The sequence below is a fragment of the Tetrahymena thermophila genome (assembly GCF_000189635.1).
Source record: "Tetrahymena thermophila SB210 genomic scaffold scf_8254647, whole genome shotgun sequence".
In the NCBI taxonomy this organism is placed as follows: Eukaryota; Ciliophora; class Oligohymenophorea; order Hymenostomatida; family Tetrahymenidae; genus Tetrahymena; species Tetrahymena thermophila.
Window position 1 is genome coordinate 20,145 of NW_002476415.1, and position 21,254 is coordinate 41,398.

The following is a 21,254-nucleotide window of genomic DNA, read 5'->3' on the forward strand; positions in this document are numbered from 1 at the left end:
CAAAACTAAATCTAGGAATTTAATTTCCCAATTCATAATCAATATAATAAAATTCTTTTTAAACTGAGAGATATGTATTTTATTATGATTCAACCAATTTTTATAAATTTGATATGGAGTTGAAAAAATTCTAAGTTTTAGAAGCCGAGTCATTTAAAGTTTCTAACCTAAATCAGGAAATAAATTTTAACAAGATAAGCACTTTTTATGTATAATAATCAGGAAAAATAATTGATACTGAAAATATGATTATTTTAAACACTTAATAAGAGGATGATACTATATTCATTGGTTAAATTTATACAGATGATACATAATTACACATATTCTAATCAGTAAATGGAGTTTATTGGTATAAAAACTTACTAAATATGCCTTTTTAAGTATTAAATTTCACTTAAAGTTAAATTCTTTAAGATCTTTATTTTGAAGAAGAATAAAATTTAATAGCATTACATGACAGCAGTTGCTAATGTGTTTAGATTTATGATATTATAAAAAGCATTAAATTGGTCAGCTAAGTAAATTTTAATGCTAAGTTCGATTTAACAATCAAGTTAGTTGATTGGAATAATCTTAGTTTTATATACGTGAGTGGTTCAACTATTTATCTATATTATCAAAATAATAATAATAATATTATGAATGAATAAATTGGTTTACTAGACTCAAATATCATTGAATACTAATATTGTTTTGAACAGTAGATTTTTGTTGCTATGACTTCGTAATAAAATCTATATATAATTAAAGTAATTTTAACTTTAAGATTTTATTATTTTAAATTTCAATTAAATTAATTAGATTTAAGAAAAAGCTTCATTAAAAGTAGAAACGCCATTTTTTAAGATAAATGATTAGATTGTTTTATATCTTAAATTTGTTTTGAAATGTAGTGAAAACATATTAATAATTTATTCTCCTGTTGTTAAAATTATTAATTTACTTACTGCAAAAGATTAAGAACTATTTTAAAAGGTATTCAATTAATTTTTTATTTATTATTTAAAATTTATTTTTTTATTAAATTAAATATTAGTTTAATTAGCTATAATACCCAAACTATTCATAAAATATACCAATTGTTAATGTAAAAGAGTAGCTAATCATATGTCTATTTAGCATTTAAACAAACTATTTTTAAAGAAATGACCTTTAAGGATTCTTAGGATATTTTGATTATAGAGAAAATAATACAAATATCTACTATGATTTATAACAGAAAGCTTTTATAGGATTGACTGGAGTTACAAAAAAATTAACTATTATGACTATTCCAGGTGATTAAAATTTATTCACTTATTATACGGTCAACTCATTTTTACAAGAAGCAACATACTATTTTGAAGATAAAACAAGTATAATATTAATTGATACTACTCCTATTATATACTTATGTAACTATGTAACAAGAAACATAACAACATTTAATACAATTGTTCAAGATACATAAGGTATTTAGATGGATTAAAATAAAAATATCATTTTCTTGTATTCATACTAATTTATTTCTGCTTTGAAGTTTCCAGAAATGTAATTGATTGAGATGTTTTCATTACAATAATATAACCAAGCAAATATCTTAGCTATTTACATAAACTAGCTTATTTAAGTTTTAATAGTTTAAACAAATACAGTTTTTATAGCTTTTGATCTTACAGAAGTACTTTACTAATCAGAAATAAACTTATTATAGTATTAAAATGTTTAAAGTGTTTATCTAAATGAAGAATATTAAGTTTATTATAGTATTTCCAATCTCTCACTCAATTTATTTTATAAAGCTAAGCTTGTTGACTCATTGATATTCGAAATCTCCCAGTAGAATATTTATCCATATTTAACTGAGCCTATATTGATATCAGAAAATCAATTCATTTATTTTACATTTACTTATTTAAATATAATATAAGTAAACCTCTAATAGAATTCTTTAGAGTTAATATTTAGAATTTAATTACAAAGTACACCTGATAACTTTTTTTATGACTCAAGCTCAAATTAAATATTTTTACTGTACGAGTCAAGCTTTTAGTTAAATAGTTTAAATACCAAAATACTTAGTTAAGATGAGACATTATTAACTAATTTTTAATAAGGTGATATATCAAATGCGTTAATCTGTAGTAATTATATTATCCTTCCAAGTAATAACTATATATAAATATACAATTTTAAATCTAACTAGATAGAGAGTATTACTTTACCTAATGAAGGTAAAATAAAATTAGCTTTTAAATTATAGGTAAAGTAAATTAATTCATATGAAAATAATTGGTGGAAAATTCCTTTTGAAGACAATAAAAGATTTAACACATATGATTGGGTTAATGAGGAAAATATAACAAAAGATATTTTTATATTGCAAAAGTAAGGCAATTAAAATACATTATTAATTTTAGATTTACTTAAGATGGAATTCACTTACAAAAAAAATATAGATAATTGGTAAATAATGAATGTTGTAAATGATCCTATTTAATAACTCATTTATACTATTAGTAATGAGGCAACTACTAATATATTTAGCTATACTTTAGATTTTATTACTTCAATTAAAAATCCTTGCATGAAATAAGCAATTATTTCTTTCGATTAAAATTTTGTATATTCTGTTTGCCCAAATGATATTACTGTGTACAATAGAATAAGCTTCGAATAATAATTTCCTACATTAAATATAGGAATGACAGAAGCTAATAATTTAATAAATATGAATTATAATAACCATTTTATTATTATTTAAAAAAACAAATTATCCATAATATAACTGAAATATAATGACACATATTAAAATATTTATGAGTACGAAATGAAAAATATATTTTTATAAAGCTTTTAGCTAATCATAGATTCTAACAATCAAAGATATTCATTTTTATTGGTTTCGAATTACTAAAATATAACTTAAATTGTATTACCATTATCTACAAATAAATTTTGCTCGGTTTAAATTTAACAACAGAATAGAAAATCTGAAAATATTTATTCAAAAACTGTTATTAATGAGATAACTTAATCTATTTAATCAACTTAATAAATACTTACAGTAATAGAAATAGAATATCAAGATGGATAATCTATTGAATAAATTGACATTAATCTTAAAGACTAAAATAGAGATGAAACACACAAATTAAGCTTAAATTTATTTTCTAAATATGAAAATTAAATCAGTTGGATAAACAATATTCAATTTTCTAATCAATTTTTTAATTTATTTTTAAAATAAATGTCTCTATCTATAGAAACAGAAATAAATTTAAATTTAAATGGTACAATGGAAAATTTTTAAATGTTTAATGTTTCTTTAAATTTAAATGAATCACTAAATTTACAAAATTTTAAAAAGGTTTATTTATAATAAGTGTTCATTAAATTAGAAAATTTTAGCTAAATTTAGATTTCTAACTGCGAATTAGTTATCATAGATTAATTAATCTTGTAAAATATAGAAAGGCACGAAGATTTTATTATTGTTTTAAATAATAATACTAATGTTTTAATTAACAATGTTTATCTTTCTAATTCAAACTCAAGTAAAATTTTTTAGATAGGTTTAAGCCAAATGGTAAATATTTCAAATGTTAATGTTACAAATTGCTAATATTTATACAGTGTCTTTGAACTTTAGTAAATAAACGATCTTATAATTGTGAATACTTCAGTTTTTTAAATCTATTTTTCTACAATTTATTTTATATAAAGCACGATTATATCAACTATTTAATAAATTTAACTCTAATACTCAACAGATAATAGTGTTATTGAAATAAAAGAATAAAATATTAATTAAGTTTACCATCTAAGTGATTCTGCTATTTTAAAGGATATTAAGATATTTGATTGTGTAAACACAATATTTTCTTTTAAAACTAACAACTTTGAAGTTTCACAAATCAGTATTGATCTTCTTTAAGTTTCATAAACTATTTTCACTATTCAAGCTAGTTAAATTAATATTAGTAATTTAAATATTACAGATACAAAATATTTGTTTTCCAAATCTGATATTAGTTTTATAAATATAATAAGTTTTAATAACTCATAAATAGAAAATATCAATTAAAATAGCAATTAAATATAGTTCCTTTCTATGAATCAATAAAATAGTGAAGGATATGCTCTTATTTCTAAAGCTAAATTTATGAATTCTTCTATTCTTAATAATAATCCCTTAATCCTTTTTAATTAATTGTCTAATGTCAAGTTAATTAATGTACAAATAAAAGATGTAGTTTATATAAATAGCTAATATACTTCTATATTTACGATATAAGATTGCAATTTAGTTACTATTTCTGAGAGCCATTTTACAAACAACACAAATAGAAATGGTCCAGGAGGTGTTATTTATGCACTTGATAACATATAGATAATTATATAAAATTCCATTTTTTGGCTTAATACTTGTAAGTTATAAAATGGTGGAGCTATTAATATGATTAACAATTTTAGACAAGGAGTTTTAAAAATAAACTAAACTCAGCTTATAGATAATAAATCATATTATTCTTTAGGTGGTTCAATTTATCTTTAAAATAATAACTTGATCATGTAAAATTCAGTAATAGCTTCAAATTAAGCATAAATTGGAGGAGGAATATATTATGGTCAGGTTATGCCAGATTTTTTAATTGAACTGTTATAAGGCAATAAAAATAATAATACTTTTAAAGACAATCTAGCGTATATTTATGGATAGAATTTTGGTTCTACTTTAAGGAAAGTATCTATTAATTTAGAAAACATAAAAATTCCTAAAAATAGTTTAAAGTTATATGAAAATAATGTTATATTTATAAAAAAATTTAAAAGTGGAGATTAAATAAATTTTGAACAGATATAATTGCTTGACGAAGAAAATAATCCAATAAAATCTATAGATGTTAACTCAACTGATTTTTATTTATTAAATAGTGATGTTTAAATTTTAGTGCAATAAATAAGTGTTTCTGTATAATGGAATTAAGAAAATAAAGAAATACAATGTATTGGATAACTTTAAACAAAATAATTTACAAACGGGGGATTTAACTTAGATGTTCAGATTTTTTACAAACCTATTTCTGAGTTGGTATTAAAAATATAGAGTAATTCCTTTCCTTCACTAATAGATTCTAATGGAAATATTGTTGTAAATTAAGGTTAAATAGAATTAATATTGAAAATAGAATTAGAGTAGTGTTCAATAGGATAAATATTTAAATAATATGGTAGTTCAATAGCATGTGAAACATGCCCTGATGGTAAATATTCTTTAAGTTTAAATGATAAAGAGTGTAGATAATGTCCTGATTCAGCTATTTAATGCATAGGTTCTAATATCTAATTAAAAAATGAATATTGGAGAGAAAACGAAAATACTGATAATATTATCTACTGCAGTTTTAACCCTCAATCATGCTAACCATAGCTTTCTTCTTCTAAAGTAATTTTGGATCTTTTAAAATATTCAGTTTAAAATATATTATTTTTTTTCTTCAAATTTATTTTTAATAAAAATGCTATTATTGAAAATTAGTCTACCTCAAAATTATATTTATTTATATTTAAAATATATTAAAACAAATTAAATAAAGTTTTACTGTATTGAAGGACATAAAGGTCCGCTATGCTATTAGTGCGACACATATGGTGATATTTGGGGAAGTAGATATTCTTAAATTTATAACCGTGGAGAATGCTATAAATGCGAAGAAAATATTGATAAAATTGTACTTTATAATTTACTAATATACTTAATGATTTCTCTTTACATTATTATAATCCTAAGAAGAATTATAATGCAGCTAGAAGCTAAAGTTAAAGGATATTATTTAAATAAATTAGAAATTATTTATTTAGGGTCAACATGTAAGATATTATTCCATTTTAATAATTTTAAAATAATTTATTAAATAAAAAGTAAATTAATCTGATAGATCATAAATTATTTCGAAAATTCTCACCGATCATTTATAAATACTATCATTAGTATGCTCATTTACTACAAAAATGCCTGTTTTTTTTACTGTTCCTATTTAAATATCAGGAAATTCAGTTAGTGTGGCTAGTAAATCTATTGATTGTGTTTTTTCTAAATATCCAAATTTATAACCTTTGTGGCTATTCTAGTTTCTCTGGTCTTTTACTTTACCAGGAGGAATACTTATTTTTTACTTATTTTAAGGATTTATTTTAAAGCGATTACAAATAGATTTATTTATCAGGTACTTATAAACTGCAGCTATTTTTATTTATTTTTACTTTTACCCTATGATAATAACTCTTGCTATTAGATCTTTTAATTGTATAACAATAGGAGATAAAAAATATTTAGATCTAGATTTTGGAATTGAATGCTATGATAAAGATTAGCATAAGCCGTACCTATTTTTATTTACCATTCCTGTTATTTTTATATGTGGCTTTTTAATACCTTTATTACTATTCTACAAAATTTACAATGCTAAATCCAAAAAAAAGTCAATGATTAAATAAATAAAATATTCTTTCTTATTTGCTGGCTATAAAAAACAATATTATTATTGGGAATTTTGGAAATTGTTATATAAAACAGGTTTGATTTTAATTTCTGTTTTATTATAGCAAAACATCTAATTAAAGGTAAAATTATATTTTTAATATAGTTTTAAAATAAAAAATTTAATAAAATATTTCAAATTTTAGCTATTAAGTTAAGAAAATTGTATTTTTTGACAAATTAATTATCAATTTTTAACGAGTTTATTTAAAATATTAAAAAAAATAAATATATTACTTTATATTTTCAAATTAATTTTATTAATTAATTTCCTAAAAATAATTCATTAAAAAATCTATATTAATTCTACCTATAAAAAAATAATAGGTTACTATTACGAATCTTTGTTTGATGATCAAATTTTTTTTATTATTTAAATCAAAACCATATTTAAACGAATATTTTAATAGTTTATAACAAGTATCTACTCTAATATGTACAGTATCGATAAATCTTTGTATGATACAGATTGTAGGTGATTAAAATGACTTATTATATTAAACATTTTGGATAGCTGCGACTATGCTTCTTAACTTTTTTTTTATAGCTACTTTAATAATAGGGTTGTTAAGACTAAAAATTTCTAATCAATAGTAGGAAAGAACATCTTTCTAAAATTTAATATTTAAACTTAAAACAAAATATCCTTAATTATTTTATGTGGAAATATAAAATAATTAAAAGGTAAGTTCTTTGCTCAAATTTAAAAAAGTAAGACAAAAAATAAAATAATTCATGAAATCATTTTAAAAAAATGATATATTATTCTCATAGCATTAGAAATTTAAATTAGATTTAAAAAATAATTAGGACTCTTATACTTCCCTAACTTCACCCTAAGAACGTTTAATAACTTCGCCTAAAATGAATGATGAAAAAGTATAAACTCTTAATAAAAATAACTCTATTATAAGAATGAAAAATAAATGGTCTTACTACACAAGAAATTCTAAATAAAACTCAATATGTAATTTAATTTTCTTTCTTAAGTAAAGATAAAATTATTATTTTAATTTAAAAAATAGCCATAAAAGATAGAACATTCGATAAGCAAAACTTATTTAATAGTAATACAAGGGATAGTATTTTTTAAGAAACTGAAAGTATATAAAATAATCAATATAATAGCAGCAATAAATTTTAAATATAGCTCACTCTAGATAAAAGTTGAATATTAAAATCTAATTGGTTTAATTTCCATTAATTTTATTTAAATAAAGTCTTGTTTGATATATTTATTTATATAAATTGAAATTTAAAGCTTGTATAACTATTTAATATATATTGTATTTGTTGTATTACTTAAATATTTTTTCTAATATTAGCACACTTAAATTAAAAGAATAAATCAATAATTTAAATAGGGTAATACCCTTAATTTAATTAAAACGGGTAGTGTATTTATTAGGGTACATGTATTGATAAACGGGTAGTAATATCTGTGCCAATCTCTGAAAACACACTCAATTCAAACATATTTTAGATGAGCGTCATAGATTTTTTAATATTTGTAAAAATAAGGGGGCGGATTTAAAATAATAATTTATAATATTTTTAAGAATTAACTTAATGTTGCTAAGTAAATTATCAATATTTTTATGTTAGATTTCGGTAATTCTAACATAGATCCTAACGTTATTTTGGATAATTCTAGGAATGACATAGAGTTATTCTTGATTAACAATAATATTTTAGTAGGTCTTCAAAGCTTACAAAACATAACGTCCATTAGGACAAATTTTATAGATTTCCTTTATTGATAAACAATTTGCAATGGTATTTTCATCTTGTCATTTATTCTGGTAATAAAGTAGACATCATTTTCTAAATTTTCTCTTATGAAAAGGTTTTCCAACTATTTATTTTAAACCAAAAAAATAATTGTAGATGATAAATTATTAAGTGACTATTTCTATCAGCAAATTGCTAAATCTGATAGCATTTCAAAAAGTGGTAGTTTTTCAAGCTTGCTAAATCACTAAGTATCTTTTAAATTTTTATAAAATGTTGACTGTTTTAAGCTATCTTGATTGTTTGCTTTAAAAATAAGTTATACTTTACCTTGTTTTTAAGCTACTATTGGATTTCAATGTTATCTAAATATTTTTAAAAGAAGAAGGTTAGAAAAATGTTTTAGTAAACAGCAAAATAATTAAAAAATAACTCAAAATAAATTCCGAATTTCTTATGATCAGTCATTTATGTAATCACTTTTAATTGCTTGGTGTTTGAGTTTGTTTACAAAAGCTTTTTGTTATTTCTTACTTCATTATAAATTGTTTTTTTCTTTTTATTATTATTATTATTACTAAGATTGAAAATTTTGATTGATTGATTTTTTGCTTTTTTTTGCTTTAAAAAGCTTTGCCTGTAAAAAGAGATAAAAACACCAATCATAACCTTTGTTAATATATGCATATACTTAAACCCTTTGCACTTTTCATTCATAGTTATAGCTGTGATATCAAATAAAATTTATTATATTACATTAAAGCATAAATATATGATTAATTTGATTTAATCTATTAATAGATCGTTCTCCTACTTTCAAATAAATAAAAATTCTTTTCATTTTAATGAAAGATCACTCTTACCCGAAAGTTCCTTTATATTTATATCAATAATTTGATTCATTAAAGTCTCCCTATCTTTATTAAAAATATAGATGATCCTAACTTGAATGTGAGTTTTATTTAAATATTAAAATTTTAATTTTATTTAATTATTTTACATTTAAGTTAAAACGGCATTTATAGTTGTTAAATATTTTACGAATTAATTTGATTATTTTTTTTCAAACTTAATTCTACTTTTCAAAAATAATAAAAAATATTCTATTTAAAAAATTTAAATATATTATAAAATAAATGAAATGAAGGGGGTGAATATCTTATTTGATACGTTGGATTTGAGACTAGTGTAAAATATGATATATAAAAATACATGAAAAAAAAAAACAATGATTACTTTATTCAAAACATCTGAATTTTTAAATTAATTTATTAGTAATCTTTATATTAAACTTAAAAATACCTTTTTAATTCTATAAAACATATTAAAAAAGAATAACAACTATTCTCTGATATCAGCCATCAGATGATTAATATTATATAATATAAATTATTTTAAATAAATTATTTTTTATTATTTTAGAACAAAATGTCTTCAAACCTAAAATAATCTTCTTAAGCTAAGACTTTATTAAACAGAATTTCCCCTCTCTTAAAAATCGTCCACTATTAATATAATAAAACACAGGCGGTGATTATTGAAATGATAAATTTTTATTTAAATTGATTAAATTATTGCTGTTGTATTGTATAACATGAGTATTATGTAGATAAGGCTATTGAGATTAGCACATTATTAATTTAAATAAAATTAATTACTTTTTGAATGCAATTAATTATGAAGAAAAAAATATAAAACAACTGTAAAATTTAAAAGAATGTATTACAAGATAATTAGCATAATTTTCTTGTGAACAATCAAAATATGTTTTTGTAATATTTGTAAGCCAAATTAAATTTACTCTTTGATAGCTTAATCTTGCCTTTAGTGTTCAGATTCATGCAACACCTGCTTTAATACTAGCGAATCTGCATGTATTACTTGTGGTGATGACCTATTTAAGAGCTCTAATATAGTTCTACTTTGTACAAAAATGTTCAAAAAATGAATTTTTAAATGAAAATTTTGAATGTGTGAAATGCTAAATCTATGGATGTGTTAAATGTGATGCAAACTAAATATGTGATCAATGCGACTAAAACTTTAAGTTGGATAAAGCTAATAATCAGTGCGTTTTAATGAATAAGGTTTGTCCAATTTTAACAAACTTTTTATTGGGACCATCATAACTCAAATAATGCAATAATGAATGTCTATTAAGTTTTTATTAGAACATGGAAGCACAAATTTTAACTGTAAAATGTATTTAAATTGAAGAAAGCTAAAAACTTTATTTCAGTTAGAGGATTATATAAATAAAACCAATTAACGAGGATCAATATTTAGTTGTAGGAAATGCTTGCACTTTTGCTCTATTAGATAATAACTGGAAGGTGATTAACATATAAATCCTTTAAAATATAACAGACTATGATTAAATACATACATACGATGGAGATGAAATTACTAAAGAAAGTTTTGTTATTGGAAATTAAGTAGGATGTCTTGCAGGTAGCAAATTATTGGTGATGAATTTTTAAACATTTTAAATAATATTTGAGAGTAAAACAAATTTTTATAAAATTGTTTTTTATGTAGATTAAAAAAACTAAATTATTTTTCTAAAATCATTTTACCTGGATACTTTTTTTTTGTATTATGTTATTAACAAGAGATTAAGCTAATATCAAATAGGATATTCCTCAATTACTTTAATTTTTTAAATTCAAAGCAATAATACTAAAACTTATTTAATATAAAATAAAGACTTATAGCTTTAATTAAATTTCAATATAATAGCTATTCTAGGATAAATATTTCTAGAGTAGGAAATATATGTTTAATAGAAAAAATTTAGATTACTTCATCAAAAATTAAATCTTTGATTAAATACTTTTTATTTTTTTGGTTTATTCAGGTTCGAAACCTAATTATTTCGATACCTTTTTTTATTATATTTTAATTTTTTTTAATTTATAAAATAATATTTATTACTCTACTAAATATATATACCTTAATTTAAATATAATTATTAAAGATTAGCAATATAATAAATTCATATAACTTATAGCGCTTCTAAGAAAAAAATCAAAAATTTCTACTGAAAACTCTTTTACACATACAACATAATTTACCCCACTTATTTTTATGTGATTTGTTAGATCCATAAATATCACCTAGCAATTTTAGATAAATATACAAACAAAATCATTTTTTTTTTAATAAAAAAACTATAAAATAAATAGTTTTTTATCAGAGTAATATTTTGTGATATCAAGCTTATCCTATAAAGACTATTATATTTCTAAAAATATTCTAGTTATTTATAGAGTAAGCAACCAAAATATAATTAGAAACTAGAAAACTAATGATTACCTTTGCTATAAAGCTATTCACAGTTTATACATTTATTAATAATAATAATAATAAACTTAACTTCAAAATTTATTTGTTTGTACTTTGCTTAACTTATTTAAATGATGACTTAACTTTATTGCTATTCATAGCTTATTTTTTCTGTAGCTAACTAACTACTTCTAAAATTAAAATAAAAAATAAATAAATAAATTATTTTATAATTTTTATATTATTTTAATTTAATATGTTATTTTGTTTACTTTTTAATTTTAAATGAATATTTGATATTTTAATTTTATTTAATAAAAATAAAAAATAATTTTTAAATTAGTTAATAATGTTTTTTATTCCTATACTTATTTTATTTAATTATATATTCATTGATTTTTTTATAAAGAAATAAAAAATACTATAATTTTATTCATAATTAATTTTTAAATTCATTATTTCTTATATAACTTAAATTATATTACCCTTATCTACAATTAAATTATGCTCTATTTAAATTTGATAACAGAAAAAAACATCTGAAAATATTTATTCAAAAACAATTATTAATGAGATAACTTAATCTATTTAATCTACTTAATAAATATTTTCAAAAATAGAAATAGAATATCAAAATAGATAGTCTATGAATAAATAGACTTTAATTTTCAAGACTAAAATAGAAATGAAACACACAAATAAAGGTTATTATCTAAATATGAAATTAAATCAAATGGGTAAATGATATTCAATTTTCCAAACAAGTTTTTAATTTATTTTTAAAATAAATGTCTCTATCAAATTTAAATGGTACAATGGAAATTTTTAAATGCTGAATGTTTCTTTAAATTTTAATGGATCACTAAATTTACAAAAATTTAAAAAGGTTTATCTATAATAAATATTCATTAAATTAGCAAGTTTTAGCTAAATTTAAATTTCTAACTGTGAATCAGTTATCATAGATTAATTATTCTTGCAAAATATAGAAAGGAATGAAGGTTTTATATTGGTTTAAATAACAATACTAACATTTTAATTAAGAATGAAGAATGTTTATCCTTTTAATCAGACAAAAGTAATATTTTAAGATAGATTAAATTCAAATGGTAAATATCTCAAATGTTAACATTAATATAGTATCTTTGAACTATGGTAAATAAACGATCTTAAAATTGTGAATACTTGAATAGTTTTAAACGCTTATTCTACAATTTATTTTATATAGAGCATGATTATCAAATATTTTAAAAATTTAACTCTAATACTCAATAAATAATATAATAATTTAGATGCAATGTTTTCATTTAAAATTAACAACTTTGAAGTTGCTCAAATAAGTATTGATATTAGCAATCCATTAATCATAATGTGAAGTTAAAAAATGTACTAATAAAAGATGTAGTTAATATAAATAGCTAATATACTTCTATATTAATGAATAAAAGATTGCTATTTAGTTACTATTTCCGATAGTCATTTTACAAATAATACAAATAGTAATGGTCTAGGAGGTGTTATTTACGCACTTTATAGCATGTAGATAATAATATAAATTCCATTTTTTGGTTTAATACTAGTAAGTTATAAAATGGTGGAGCTATTTATATGATTAACACTATTAGACAAGGAGTTTTATAAATAAGCTAATCTTAGCTAATAGAAAATAAATCAGATTATTCTTCTGATGCAATTTATCTCTATAATAATAACTTGATCATGTAAAATTCAGTTATAGCTTCAAATTAAGCATAAATTGGAGGAGGATTATAGTTTATGCCAGATTTTTCAATTGATCTGTAATAAGGCAATAAAAATAATAATAATTTTAAAGACAATCTAGTATATATTTATGGATAGAATTTTGGTTCTACTTTAAGGAAAGTATTTATTAATTTAGAAAATATATAAATACCTAAAAATAGTTTAAAGTTATATACTTAAATTCTCCTCATTTTTTACAAGCCCAGCCATTTAATACTTAAAGAATTTAAAATGAAAAAATAAAAACATTTAATTGATTAAAAAATATTCTGGAATTGTTCTATTAATCAAAAAAATAAAAGGTTAATTTGAAAAGGGAGGTTTCCCTTTCAAATTTGGTAAAAAATGAAAATTCTTTGATATTACATATAATAAATTAGTGATAATTTTAACTGTAAAAATTTAGATTTTTTAAATTTTTCGAGGTACATATATCTACAACAATATCTATCATTTTATTATTATTAAAATTATTCACCAAAATAATATAAACTAATATGATAATTATAGAGTAATTATTTTTTAAAAGTTTTGCATTATTTTTTTTCAAATATTCTTATTAAAAATTTTAAAAATAAATAAATTCATGTTTTTAATAAAAAATTTAATTCATGAATTCTATAAGAAATTCTGGTCAAAACTTAATTTTATGGCAGTACCTTTCTATCTTAATAAAATGATAAATATGTCCTATCTGAAATTTTGAAAAGGATCTGCCTATTTATATTTATTGACATATATTGTCCTATCTTAATTTAAATACAGATGTCAATATAATTAGATAGGACACAATGTCAGCATTTTGAGGTAGGATAATTTTATTTGATAGGAATAAGATGAAGATATTTTATTTTTATCAACACCTATTTTATATCAATTATTTAATTTTTCTATTAAAGACACTGTGAGAGCATTTTGTTAGAGCTCATTAAAAATTCAAAAATAAAGGAATTACAAATTTAGTTTAGGATCAAATTAATAAACTTTCGAATTTAATTAGATATGCAGAATATCTAAGATTAAATTAATAATTATATTCAGGATAAATTAATAGAGACAGAGGAAAGTTTAAAAATATATGAAGAAATCTAAAGAATAATAGAACTTAGATATGGCTGACTAATATATTGATGAGAGTTTTTCTAAAATGTCCTCAAAAAAAATGGCTAAATTCATTAAGAAAATGAGAAGATATAAATGGAATTAGAAGATAATCAGTTAATTAAGTTAAATTATTTAAAGATATCTAAATTATGGTTTAATATTTGTTTTTAAATAATAGAAAACTCTTCTCAAAAAAGAAAGAGGAACATAGAACTGAAGTAAGAAAAAATGTGCTTTAAGATGATTTTTCTATGAAGAGACTCTCTTTAATAAATGCATTTTCTGAATATGATAGAGTATTCGATGATTAAAAAGCAAAAAATGTTGAAGATATGGAGACCTTTGATAATGATAAAAAAGAAGATGAAATAGGTTAAGTATAAAGATATTTTATAATGGAGTGAAACAAAAATTTAAAAGATAATAAGAGAAATGAATATTTAAGATGATGATTAGAAAGATGCAATATACATTTCTCTAAACATGAATATTCTTTAAACTCCCTTATGTTATAAATGCAAAAACAAATGTAGATTGGCAAATGTTCATCCCACATAAACAACTATTGCTGGAGATGCTATTCTCCTCATTGATAGTATAGAAGATAAAATCTCTATAAAGAAAATAAGATACTTAATACATCCTAGCTAAATATTTCTACTTTGTTCAAAATGTTCCTCTTGCATCTTCCAATCTAGGATTAATATATCACAATTACTAATAATCTTGGCATTTCTAAGTACAATCTCATTAAACTAAATTAAACTAAGAAAGATATGGGGTTAAGCATTAAAAAATTATTATATTAAATATTTTTCAAAATTGTAATTATTAAGATGGCCACGTAGTTGAATTTGATGAGAGCATATTCTCTCGCAAATACAACAGAGGTAGGCTTTTAAGGAGGTAGTATAGGGTTATTGGTATGACCGAAAGAAATAGTAAAGAAAATAAAAACTGTTTTAATACCAATTTTAGCAAAGAATAAAGAAACTATTATTCCTCTAATACAGCAGTTTGTATCTAAAAACTGTAAATTTATCTGTACTGCTAAATGGCGCACTTATTCTTCATTAAAATAGAATAGCTATAAGCATTATACAGTTAATCAATCCAAAAACATTGTAGAGAATAAAAAATAAGAATAATAATAATACAATAAAAGATAAAAAAATAAAAATTATAATAGAGAAAAAAATTATAAAAAAGTGTTGGGATAATATATCCGCACTTAAACAATTGAAAATAGGATGAAACACCTAAAAGATAGACTGTGTAGACTTAAAGGGAAGCGCAATAATTATCTCTCTGACATATATTAGTGTTTATTTTATTTACAATACAAAAGTAGTATTATGAAAAAGACAATTAACCAATTATCTAAATGCTAATGATAGTTGATTATTTATTTTATATTTTGATATATAATGTAATCTATTTAAAATATTTATCAAATTGACTTTATCTCATTTTATTTATTCAAGATTTTTTAAAAATGATCAAATTTTTCAAAATAAGGAAGGAACATAAAAACAGATCTGTCAATAAAATTAGATTGGACAAAATGTAAATTTATTTAGATTGGAGAATCCTGTAAAAAATTTTAGATAGGCCATATATTTCATTTTATTTAGATATGACAGTAATGTTAGTTAATTAAAGTTTAACCGAAACTCTTAAAAAAAGTTCACTAGCTAATAAAAATTTGACTAATTTTTGAAGTAAGAAATTTGTATTTGGAAAAGTAAAAAATCCATCCTATTCTTTATTATTAATCAAATAATTACTTTTCTATTTTATGAAATTCACCTATCATAATTTTATTATGTTGATTTCGATTAATATATCTATCTACATCATTTGATTTCTCTAAATTTATTTATATTAAATGACTTTTTATAACTATACCCATAATTTAATTTACATATCTGGAAAAAGTTAAATTAATTTGAAATTCCATATTATATTGAGGAAATCTTTTAAAAATAACAAATAAGGAATTTTATAAGAATTGAAGAATATACCAATTAGAAACATCCGCTTTCAAGTAGTCGTATTAAAATCTAAGTAATTTCCTTTTATATCAAAGTTAGCAAGTTAATATTTAAAAAAAATTTTTAATATCATAGGTATAATTAGGATAATTAATATCTAGATTTAATATTTTTTGTCATAAAAGTTAAAATTTTTTAAAACCTTCTGCAGCAGCAGAACTTTTTTTTTGGTATTTTTATTTTTTTTGCAAAATTTTTTAGTGAATTTTATTAAATGATTGAAAATGAATTTTTCTTGAAATATTTTCACCAACTAATACAAGTAGAATTATAATTTTAGCTTTCTTCAATTAAATAATTTTTGAAGCTTAACTTTTTCTCATAATCATAGCAGAGGACGAATATTCTTTTTAAGTAACTCACATTATTATAGTAATCAACTACCAATTTTTATACTGTTTTTATATTTTTTAAATTAATTTATTAGTAATTTTTCTATTAAACTATAATATACCTTTTTAATTCTATAAAAAAATTATTAAAAATTGGAAAATAACTATTCTAAGATATCAGCAATCAGATGCTTAATATTAAATAATATAAATCATCTTTATGAGTATTAATATTTTTTATAAATAATTTTTGATTATTTTAGAACAACATGTCCTCAAACCTAAAATAATCTTCATAAGTTAAGACTTTATAAAACAGAATTTCCCCTCTTTTAAAAAAACACCCACTATAGATATAATAAAAGATAGACATTGATTATTTAAATTGATTAAATAAAACACTCACTATAAATGTAATAAAAGACAGACGCTGATTATTTAAATTGATTAAATAAAAACACGCACTATAAATGTAATAAAAGACAGACGTTGATTATTTAAATTGATTAAATAAAAACACGCACTATAAATATAAACGAAGACAGACGCTGATTATTTAAATTGATTAAATAAAACACTCACTATAAATGTAATAAAAGACAGACGTTGATTATTTAAATTGATTAAATAAAAACACGCTTTATAAATATAAACGAAGACAGACGCTGATTATTTAAATTGATTAAATAAAAACATGCACTATAAATGTAATAAAAGACAGATGTTGGTTATTCAAATGTTTTAATTATTAATATTGTATAATATGAGTTTTATGTAGATAAGTCTATTGAGATTAGCACATTATAAATTTGAAAAAAATTAATTACTTTTTGAATATAATTAATTATTAACAAGAAATTAAAACATCTGTAAAACTTAAAACATCTGTAAAACTTAAAATATCTGTAAAATTGTAAAGAATGAATTACAAGATAATTAGCATAATTTTCTTGTGCGCAATTAAAATATGTTTTTGCAATATTTGTAAGCCAAATTAAATTTACTCTTTGGTAGCTTAATCTTGCCTTTAGTGTTCAGATTCATGCAACACTTGCTTTAATACTAGCGAATCTGCATGTATTACTTGTGAGGATAATCTATTTAAGAGCTCTGATGATAGTTCTACTTGTGTACAAAAATGTTCAAAAAATGAATTTTTAAATGAAAATTTAGAATGTGTGAAATGCTAAGTCTATGGATGTGTTAAATGTGATACAAACTAAATTTGTGGTTAATGCGACTAAAATTTTAAGCTTGATGTAGCTAATAATCAATGCATTTTAATGAATAATGTTTGCCCTTTTTTAACATACTTTATTTATGGATAATCAAACCTTAAATAATGCAATTAAGAATGTCCATAAAGTTTTTATTAGAACATGGAAGCACAAATTTGCGAAGAAACTGTGAATTGTATTTAAATTGAAGAAAGCTAAAAACTTTCTTTCACTTAGAGGGTTACATAAATTTGGCCAATTAATGAGGATCAATATTTAGTTATAGGAAATGCTTGCACTTTTGCTCTAGTAGATAATAACTGGAAGGTGATTCATATATAAATGCTTTAAAATATAGAAGACAACCAAATATTAATTTCAAATGGAAATGAATTAACTTAAGAAAGTTTTGTTATTGGAAATTAAGGAGGATGTCTTGCAGGCAGCAAATTATTGGTGATAAATTTTTAAACATTTGAAGTAGTATTTGAGAGTAATACAAAATTTGATTATTATGTTGATTATATAGATTAAAAAAACTAAATTGTTTTTCTATATTCAGATTACTTGAATATTTTTTTATGGTATGACGCTATTAACAAGAGATTAAACTAATATCAGATAGACTATTTAAAAATTAATATAATGCTTTAAACTCAAAGGAATAATACCACAATTTATTTGATATAAAAAATTGACTTATCATTTTAAGTAAATTTCAAATATTATAGCTATTCTCGGATAAATATTTCTCGAATAGGAAATATTTTCTTAGTAGAACAATAAATATTATTTAATAAAATAATAAAAATATAAAAGAAATAAAAAAAAGGTTTGAAACAGGTTTCGAACCTGATAGAAGAAACAAATAAGTTTATTCAAACATTTAATTTTTTGATGAAGAAATCTAAATTTTTTTATCAAACATTTAATCTTAAATTAAATTTTTTTTTACATATGAAATGAATGAAAAAAATTTGAAAAAAATTTTTAACTCAAGATTAAATGTTATATAAAAAAATTTAGATTACTTCATCAAAAAATTAAATCTTTGATTAAGCATTTTTTATTTATTTTTTTTGTTTATTCAGGTTCGAAACCTATATCGATACCTTTTTTTAATTATTTTTAAATTTTCTTTTAATTTATAAAATAATATTTATTACTCTACTAAATATATATTCACTACTCGAAAAATAATTATTCAAGAATAGCAATATAATTAATTCATATTTACTTAATCAATTTTTTAAAAAAGATAGGAATTTTGGATGAATAAAGATAGTTTACATTAAAAAGTATTAACTAATTGAATTTGAAAAATTATTAAATTGTAGGTCTAAAATAATACAATGATTTCTTTATTTTAACTTCTATTACAAGGGGTATCAATTTTTCAGTTTTAAAAATAGATATTTAATAAGATTTAATAGCTTTAGTTTAAGTTATATAACAATTTAAATTTCCAGGATATAAATATACATAACTCTTGCCAACTTATTATTCGAATACTCTTAATTGTATTGTTTAAAAAAATTTTAAAAGTTTTTATTTAGAAATGCTCATTCTAAGCTAATAGTCTGATTAAATAATTTCAACGATAAATTTAACTTATTCATAAATAAATTAATTTCAAATTTTTGAAGATACCCTGTCAAACTCATCTATGGCTTTTATATTTTCTGACAATCTCTAAATAATGAATCTAACAAGTTATTTAATTTCTTATAATTAAGGTTAAGCTTAAAATTTCATAAATTATTTCAAACCTATTAATTAATCTTTTTTTACTAAAATATCAAAAATAACAAATTTAATAATTAATATGGATTAAAAAATAATGGATGTCTTCGTTACTCAAATTCTTTCAGAATAAAATTCAAATTAACAATAAATTAGATTAAGATATAATCTGACAGATTATACATTTAAGATTTAATACTTAAATCCTTATTAATTTGGTACATTTTATTATAATGATAACTCACTTTAAAATTAATTCCCAGATACTCATTTTGATAAAAGTAATGAGAATTAATTTTTTATTTATGATAGTCATCAATCATTTGTAAATTGTACAATAGAGTATTTAGCAATATAAGAATCTATATATAACTTTTAAAAAACTCCTGCAATTAATACTAAAAGTATTAATTTTATATAAAATGCTAACACTATTCAATAAACTTACAACTTTATCAGTTAAATAAGTAGTAAATATATTTTACTTGAATAATCTACAAGTTAGACTGTTTATGATTATATAATTGATATTGAATAATAAAAATAGATAATATCATATAATTATAGTTATAACTAATATAAACCAGGCACAATTTTTGTTTATCTTTAAAATAAAAATCTTTTATTGATTGAAAACATTCCATAAATCTTTAATCTTAATAATTCATAAGAGATAATTAGTAGTAATTAAACTCAATTTTTCTCTCTCTTAAGTTATATACTAATCAATGAAGACTACCTGGTTTATTAATCTTCAAACAATAAAAAAGAATTAATATTATATTTATTAGATTTAACTACTTTCTCATCTACCTAAATATTTAATTTTGCTAAAAATTAACTTATTTATTTTTGGACTATTGGTGTAAACTAAAAATATCCTGTTATATTTGATAATGATATTATCTACTTTTGTAATGTTATTTAATTTCTTATGTGCTAGCCTTTTTCTTTGAGAGCATAAAATTTTATAATGGAAGCTACTTAACTTTAACTTTTTCCTGGAAGTAACCCGGCGGCATATATTTATCAAAAAACAAAGGAAATTTTTTTATTTTATAATGGAATTATATTAGTAATTTCATAAGATTTGCAAATTCAGACAAAGCTAAATCTAGGAATTTAATTTCCTTCTAATTCAATTTCTTATTAATAAAATATTTTTTAAACTGAGAGATATGTATTTTATTATGATTCAACCAATCTTTATAAATTTGATATGGAGTTAAAAAAATTCTAAGTTTTAGAAGCTACATCATTAAAAATTAATAATCAATAGCCGATAATAAATTTTTACAAGTTAAATAGCACTTTTTATGTAAAATAAACAGGAAAAATAATTGACACTGAAAATATGATAACTTTAAACACATAATAAGAGAATTAAAGTAATTTCATAGGTTAAATTTATACAGATGATACATAGTTACACATATTCAAGTCAGTAAATGGTGTTTATTGGTATAAAAACTTATTAAATATACCTTTTTAAGTATTA

At 20.7% G+C, this 21,254-nt stretch overlaps 7 protein-coding genes across 7 annotated transcripts in view; 6 read left to right on the forward strand and 1 right to left on the reverse strand. All coding sequences in view use genetic code 6, as the record gives it.

Annotated features, from left to right (window-relative positions):
* Positions 1-67, forward strand: part of TTHERM_001322690 (hypothetical protein) — a gene marked incomplete at both ends in the record, with an annotated part of 3,015 nt that extends 2,948 nt beyond the window's left edge. Inside the window, one exon of the mRNA XM_012797651.1 lies at positions 1-67. This exon is cut by the window's left edge and continues 304 nt beyond it. Within this exon, the coding sequence (XP_012653105.1) occupies positions 1-67 (67 nt within the window).
* A 46-nt stretch (positions 68-113) lies between these two features.
* Positions 114-7,697, forward strand: TTHERM_01323700 (transmembrane protein, putative; the record flags this gene model as incomplete). The annotated part of the gene is made up of 12 exons (XM_001016112.3): positions 114-752; positions 805-978; positions 1,040-1,454; positions 2,100-2,448; positions 2,503-2,637; positions 3,709-5,431; positions 5,583-5,856; positions 5,909-6,609; positions 6,937-6,997; positions 7,089-7,210; positions 7,337-7,493; positions 7,552-7,697. 12 exons carry the CDS (start codon positions 114-116, stop codon positions 7,695-7,697), a joined length of 4,896 nt encoding a protein of 1,631 aa, XP_001016112.3.
* Positions 7,698-8,228: 531 nt separating this feature from the next.
* TTHERM_01323710 (transmembrane protein, putative) lies at positions 8,229-8,923 on the reverse strand (the record flags this gene model as incomplete). Its single annotated transcript, XM_001016113.3, has 2 exons — positions 8,229-8,381; positions 8,588-8,923. 2 exons carry the CDS (start codon positions 8,921-8,923, stop codon positions 8,229-8,231), a joined length of 489 nt encoding a protein of 162 aa, XP_001016113.2.
* Positions 8,924-9,685: 762 nt separating this feature from the next.
* On the forward strand, positions 9,686-11,350 carry TTHERM_01323720 (transmembrane protein, putative; the record flags this gene model as incomplete). Its single annotated transcript, XM_001016114.1, has 3 exons — positions 9,686-9,787; positions 10,069-10,708; positions 11,268-11,350. 3 exons carry the CDS (start codon positions 9,686-9,688, stop codon positions 11,348-11,350), a joined length of 825 nt encoding a protein of 274 aa, XP_001016114.1.
* Positions 11,351-13,261: 1,911 nt separating this feature from the next.
* Positions 13,262-14,814, forward strand: TTHERM_01323730 (hypothetical protein; the record flags this gene model as incomplete). Its single annotated transcript, XM_001016115.3, has 2 exons — positions 13,262-13,341; positions 14,589-14,814. 2 exons carry the CDS (start codon positions 13,262-13,264, stop codon positions 14,812-14,814), a joined length of 306 nt encoding a protein of 101 aa, XP_001016115.2.
* Positions 14,815-14,951: 137 nt separating this feature from the next.
* On the forward strand, positions 14,952-15,653 carry TTHERM_001323739 (hypothetical protein; the record flags this gene model as incomplete). Its single annotated transcript, XM_012797652.1, has 1 exon — positions 14,952-15,653. The coding sequence occupies one exon, from the start codon at positions 14,952-14,954 to the stop codon at positions 15,651-15,653; it is 702 nt and encodes a 233-aa protein (XP_012653106.1).
* A 2,063-nt stretch (positions 15,654-17,716) lies between these two features.
* On the forward strand, positions 17,717-18,698 carry TTHERM_01323740 (zinc finger protein; the record flags this gene model as incomplete). Its single annotated transcript, XM_001016116.2, has 2 exons — positions 17,717-18,506; positions 18,676-18,698. The coding sequence occupies 2 exons, from the start codon at positions 17,717-17,719 to the stop codon at positions 18,696-18,698; spliced, it is 813 nt and encodes a 270-aa protein (XP_001016116.2).
* Between the last annotated feature and the right edge of the window lie 2,556 nt (positions 18,699-21,254).